General features: G+C 44.2%; 1 protein-coding gene across 1 annotated transcript in view; it reads right to left on the reverse strand.

The window, feature by feature from the left end:
• Positions 1-710: 710 nt before the first annotated feature.
• The window catches only part of prelid1b (PRELI domain containing 1b), a gene marked incomplete at its 5' end in the record, with an annotated part of 8047 nt that continues 1915 nt past the window's right edge, over positions 711-6842 (reverse strand). Inside the window, 3 exons of the mRNA XM_083640721.1 lie at positions 711-2662; positions 3150-3228; positions 3649-3762. Coding sequence (XP_083496847.1) covers positions 2550-2662; positions 3150-3228; positions 3649-3762 — 306 coding nt within the window. The 3' untranslated portion in view covers positions 711-2549. The remainder of the gene's footprint in view (positions 2663-3149; positions 3229-3648; positions 3763-6842) is intronic.

A 6842-nucleotide genomic window follows, 5' to 3' on the forward strand; every position in this document is an offset into this window, starting at 1 on the left:
GAATACTTGTTTGTGATTGGCCGCCAGGTGTGCATTAAGTAAGGGATAATCAACAACTAGGTGTGCATTATATGATTTTAATGCACACCTAGGAGTTGATTATCCTGCTTATACCATGGTCAATATATATAATATATATATATATATATATATATATAAATATATATATATATAAAATATAATATAATATAAAATAAAAAGCATTCGCAATTTTTTGGTACAAGTTTAGCAATCAAAATCTAAAGTTTTTCACAAGACATAACTCTGTTTAGCTAGCAACACTTGGGAAACTGATTAATATCTGGAACAAGCATTAGCATCCCGTCAGCTTCTCATGCAATGGAAACGTTTGCTGTTCCAGTAATTAGGATGAACCTTGGATATGAGCCGGTATGTGCAGGGAAGCTAGTTACGCTCAGCTTATAGAAGCTGCGGTAGCGAGTTGAATAACGTTAGAAGTTTGGGGAGCGGATGAATTTACAACATGTGATTAGACTTATTGGTTATTTGCCTCCACGTCATGCATTACAAACGTATAACGTAAAGTTTTTTTTTATGTATGACTCCCTTCATATGTGACAACCCGGATCAAGGAAGTAACAAAAGAGGGGAGTCATACACCAAGGAAAAAACAATTATTTATTAATAATAATAATAATAATAATACATAAGTTTTATATAGCGCTTTTCTGGGGAACTCAAAGACGCTTTACAATACATAGAAAAGTAATACAATAAACAAAACTAAATAACAAGAACGAAAACAAATACAAGTCAATAGATTGCAGAGATGGAATTAAAACTATGGTAAAATAACAAACAAAAAAAACATTAAACAAACGAAATAAACAAACAAACAAAAGGTGCATCGTGAGGAGGGAGAGACTGAATGGTCTGAATGCCCAAGGGGTACACCGGGCCCAGGTGCACCCAATCAGCCTAAAGACCCCAACACCAGGCTCCTGCAAGACAGGGCCAGGAGAGTGGAAGAGTCGTCACAAAAGTTAAAATATGAGATGGGGAGGCACTGGGACAAAATCTTATCAAATGGGGCTCCGTGGTCTAATTTGTGTCAGTCGACGTGCACGCACACAGGCACGCGTGCACACACACACACACACACACACACACACACACACACACACACACACACACACACATACACACACACACACACACACACACACACACACACACACACACACACACACACACACACACACACACACACACACACACACACAAAGCTCTTAAGAAATTACCTAAGAAGTTGTTTTAGGACATTCTTAAGGAAGCTTGTAAGTGTGACTGCTCAATATTTCCTTAAGATTACTCTCATCTCTTATGAACTACTCTTGGTTTAGGAACTTTTCAATTACAGTCGACTTAGCAACCGCGACGTAAACAAGCATACAAGGGCAGAACAATTATAATTTAAATAAGGACATTTGATGTCATGAGTTCACTGTCTGCTAGCTATCGCAATTCAACTTTTGTTACATTACAACATTACAGACACTTTTGTCCAAAGCGACTTACAATAAGTACATTTTGTCAACAGTAGTGCAACCAGCAAGTCATCATCAGCTAAGACTTGTAATAGGATTAATGCTGCTAATGATTTCACGGTTGAGTGACGTCACACCCGAGTTGTCGGCGTTCCATTTAAACAATCGGGAAACCAGTCAGGGTTAGCTCTAGCCAGGCTAGCCATTGTTAGCTATAACAGTTGATAACGCATTTTGCGGTATTTTGCGCAGGTAGAAACATGTCCACAAAGATATAAGTTAGACAATGCTGTGTGTACAACTGATTCAATGAGACACAAAAAAGTGACTGTGCCAATAAACAGTATTTACTACGATTTTAACTACTGTTGAAGCGCGGAGCAGCCATTTTGGATTTTTTAGATTGGGGCTGGTGAGGCTTCCCCAAGTTCGGCAGAGAGAATCCCTGGACAGGTGATGTCACAGCGGTGTTCATGACCTTTGAACCATGAAATCCCCAGCTCCCAGTTTAAATGGAATGCAGCATAAGTAGCATTTCACTGATTTTCCTTCTTCTTCTTCTTCCATTTTGCTTGAAATTTAAAATCCACCATCACAAACTTTAAGAAGAAAACATTAACGCTAAAAGCGGTATCATCTGCAAAAGGCATTTATGAACTTTTGTGATGAATATCAACTTTTCTTTAACTTTTTAAGACTAAAGTTAGGTACCAAAAAACAAAAAACAATAGCACTTACGATTTGTTTTTTAAGACGGTTTAGTGAATCTGGCCCCAGGCACCCTGGGAATGTTTGTAGTTCTGTTTGTAGTCCAGAGGTTGCTGACTGAGTGTCAGGACCCACGATGTGCATTCAGCATTTTCCCGCCACTTCATACATTGACATCAACGAATCTTGTGCTGACGACCACCTTGACAGAGGAACCAATCACAGCCCAGGTTGACTCGAAGCCCCACCCCCAATCGTTACCAAGGAGTCTCGTTATAAAACCAGATCAGTCTTCCAGTTAGACATCTTGACTTCAGGTCGGCTCGTCAAAGTTCAGACGTACTGCTGGGGCTTCTGGGTAGTGGTTGGTGTCACCTGTGGTGGGAGGGGCTTGGGCTTCTCTGGGGACTCTCCCTGGTCACCATGGAGATGAGGCGGCGCTTCGCCTGTGGAGGAGAGGGCCAAAGAACTTGCATTACTAAGAAGTAAGGGCTCTATAGCTTGTTCCACTGCAACATCAGCGCACAGCAAATCTGCCATTTTGGCCTGAAGGAGATGACCGTAATGACGCCACTAAAACGTCCAGCCTGCAAAGTGCAGTACCAAAGTACTGTACTGTACCTCTACCATAATGGTCTGTGTTCTTCCCGGTCATGGTTCTGTGCTGGTTCCTGTTGGAGCAAGGTGTTTTCAGGCCTTCTGAGAGAGCTGATTTCAGTTCACCTTTCCACTGAGATACATAACGCTTTCCTCTTGTTATTCAAAGTGTGTGTGTGTGTGTGTGTGTGTGTGTGTGTGTGTGTGTGTGTGTGTGTGTGTGTGTGTGTGTGTGTGTGTGTGTGTGTGTGTGTATGTGTGTGTGTGCGTGTGTGCGTGCGTTGCGTGCGTGCGTGCGTGTGTGTGTAGGTATGTGGGTAAGTGGGTCTGTCTCACTCTGGATCTTGGACAGGGCGAAATCCAGTCCCTTCATGGATTTAGCTTGGTTATTTTTAAACCTGGCGAGACCAAACTCCTGGCAGAAAGAAGTGAGAGGAGGATACAGAGAAACATAATCATCATCATCATTTATATAAAAATAGTAAATATACAATATAGTTTTTTTAATACTGGTACCTAAATTATTAAAATACATAATTCCACTGGTTTTCAATAAACTGATATGACATTATTATTATTATTATTATTATTATTATTATTATTATTACTGTATAATTATTACTAATAATTATAATTATAGAGCTCAACAGTCATGTGACGTTTCTTGCCGCAGAAGTGAATTCCCCATTCATTTTATCCATAGACATTTCAAAAAAATCCTTATACTGTGTGTGTGTGTGTGTGTGTGTGTGTGTGTGTGTGTGTGTGTGTGTGTGTGTGTGTGTGTGTGTGTGTGTGTGTGTGTGTGTGTGTGTGTGTGCGCGCGCGTGCGCACCTGTATGGGCCTGGCCAGGCCATACACAGTGGAGGAGATCCATGCTTCCCTCCTCAGTCTGGTCCAAGATGGCCGACCACCGTCCTGCTCAAACATACAACGCTCCACCACCGTCTGAGAGGGACAGACCGAGAGAGACAGACAGACAGACAGAGAGAGAGACAGACAGAGAGAGACACAGAGAGACAGACAGAGACAGACAGACAGACAGACAGACAGAGAGAGACAGAGAGAGACACAGAGAGACAGACAGAGACAGACAGACAGACAGACAGAGACACAGAGAGAGACACAGAGAGACAGACAGACAGACAGACAGAGAGAGAGAGAGAGAGAGAGAGAGAGAGAGAGAGGGAGAGAAATGTTGATTAGTATTTGTTAGTAATAGTATTTTGTTGCATTCATGTGCTGTTGTCATAATCAGAAAGACAGTTCAGGTGAATGCCCCCTCAAGTCAGAACAACTCCTCGGAAATGTTGGTACATACCAAAGTAAATGTTTTTGTTTTGCTCAACGTGTGATTTGTAATGGTATTACCATTAGTTGCTGTCTACGTGGAGTGACCTAGATTAGTTAGAAAAGTGATTTAGCCTCACAGCTAGAAGGTCCTGGGTTCGATTCCCACCTGGGACGCTGTGAACGCTGAAGGAATGCGTGCCCGTCCGCATGTCCTTGAGTGCCCACCGCCCAGGTGGGGTTGTCAAAAGGGCCTTTCTGTGTGGAGTTTGCATGTTCTCCCCATGCCCCCTGGGGGTTTCCTTCATATAGGAACCCCTTCACCAAAAACATGCAATATCCTGGTCGCTGATGTGGTGCCTCCTCTGGTCATTAGGGGCGCCTGTTCGGAGGGAGGGGAACTGGTTGGAATAGCGTGATCCTCCCACGTGCTATGTCCTACCGGTGAAGCTTTCCCTGTCAGGTGAAAAGAAGCGGCTGGCTACTGCCCATGTCTCGGAGGAAGCATGGAGCCAGATTGGCAGATGGTGGAGCAGCAACCAGGATAAATAAAATTAGAATTAGCACTAACGGGGGATAAAAATGGGATAAAAAAATCTGGAAAAAAATATATATATAAGAAAAGTGATTTATTAGCATTAACCCTGATAACAAGTCAAGATAAAGCAATGTTTTAGTGGTTTTAGGGAATGTCCTGGTGCAGCAACAAGTCTGGAACAAAATTGTTGTCATGCAAAAACTGCAAACAGCTTCAACGTGTTGTTTAAACACCGGGCAATAAAATACAACACGTTCTCTGTAGCATCCGTGTTGTTTCTACATTACCACTTACAAGCTCATGAATACCGAAGTCATAAGAGCAACTTCCCAACTCCGGAAATGGGACGATGAAGGAGCACACGAATGCAGCACTAATATTTGTATAAATGTTTTGGTGTGTGTCACTGTTAAAGTTGAAATGAACCCAACGGAGCCCAAGTGGCGCGTGGGTCGGTGTAAGTTTCAGACTGAAAACATAACTTGTCTGAGATGACAGGTTGAGAGGCGGGTCATAGTAGCATGTCGATGATTTTATTTGACAATTCTGGGGACTGGATTGGGCTTTGGCCAATCCTGGCATGTTCCGCCCCCAAATCGAGTGGGATTCAGCGTGTTGTGGCGCTCTCCTCGGGAAGAGCCTGGTGACGCGAGGTTAGTGGCTGAGTGGAGCTAGGCGAGCCGCAGGCAGCTAGCTGCCTTTGTGTTGCGGAACGGAGAGTGCAGCCCGTCGGCCTGGAATCTCTGAGGGGCGACCCCTGACAACCAGGCTCTCTGAGGCGCTCGCCAGTTACGCTATTGCGGTAAATACAATATTCCAGAGCCAGTTACATTTCTTTGCATTCTTAGACATTACCGTTTGCTTTATTTTGTATGTTTCATATAAATTGGCCAAGTTAGTAGTTCAGAATCAGAATCACTTTTATTGCCACAGTATGCAAGTTACATACGAGCGAGGAATTTGTCTTAGTGTCTGTATGCAGCGTAGCGGTCACATCAATATACAGAGATAAGAAGTAGGAAGATAACTAAAGAGGGGGGGGGGTTCAGTTGAGTTTTGGAGGAGGTAGTGAGTTTGTGTGTGTGTGTGTGTGTGTGTGTGTGTGTGTGGGGGGGGGGGGGGTTGTTGGTGAGGTCTTTGGTGGAACGGGTTTCCGGGCCTTGTTGATGAGGCTGATGGCGGTTGGGAAGAAGCTGGTCTTGTGGCGGGTGGTTCTGGTCTTGGCAGACCTCAGTCTCTTGCCGTGGGGGAGTGTCTTAAAGAGTTTGTGGCCAGGGTGGGAGGGGTCGGCCATGATCTTGCGAGACCGATTCAGTGTCCTGGCTGCATGCAGGTCCTGGAGGGATGGCAGGTTGCATCCGATTATCTTCTCAGCGCAGCAGATATGCGCTGAAGTCTGTTAATGTCTTTGAGAGTGGCAGCAGCATACCAGACGGTGATGGAGGAGGTGAGGATGGACTCAACGATGGAGGTGTAGAAGTGCACCATCGTGGCCTTTGGCACGTTGAATTTCTTCAGCTGCAGTACAAAGTACATCCTCTGCTGTGCCTTCTTGTGAGAGCTCTGATGTTCAGCTCCAATTTTAGGTCGTGACTGATGATCGTCCCCAGGAAGCGGAAGGACTCCACTGTGTTGACTGTCCTTGGTGGAAGGGTAATTTGAGTTTGAGCTCTATATCACTTCCACCAGAGACTTTTAATATAGATAGAGACACCCCACTCCAGGCTCAGCCAATAATAAGAAATGGTAGGTCTCCTAAATGGGCATGGTCATCCGCTTGTGATTGGCTGGTATGAAACTTCATTGGCTGACCAGTCTCCTAAGCCGTGGCGAGGCCTCCTTGGCACAGATACATGAATTGCCTGGAATTTGGGGTGTCGCGCTCTAACAAGGTCTTTGCTTCCGCTGAAACGCAGACAAAGATCGTATATTTAAGGCAAGAGCGAGGCTTTTTTGACAAGAGTGCTGCAGCCATGATGGTGTGGAACAAGCTGGTCAATATACGATCTTTGGCACAAATCAGAGATGTATTTGTATGTCATCTGATGAAATTATAGACCCATTTAGAGTGGACGTCACAGGGTTAGTTGCACACGCATCGCGGTATCCAAAACTCTGAGGAACTGAAGCCGAAACGAGAGATCCCCTGGAATACCGGATCTTCCATATTTCTATGACAGCTGAACCGCTTGTTGTAACT

This window comes from Poromitra crassiceps, assembly GCF_964638095.1.
Source record: "Poromitra crassiceps genome assembly, chromosome: 7".
NCBI lineage: Eukaryota > Metazoa > Chordata > Actinopteri > Beryciformes > Melamphaidae > Poromitra > Poromitra crassiceps.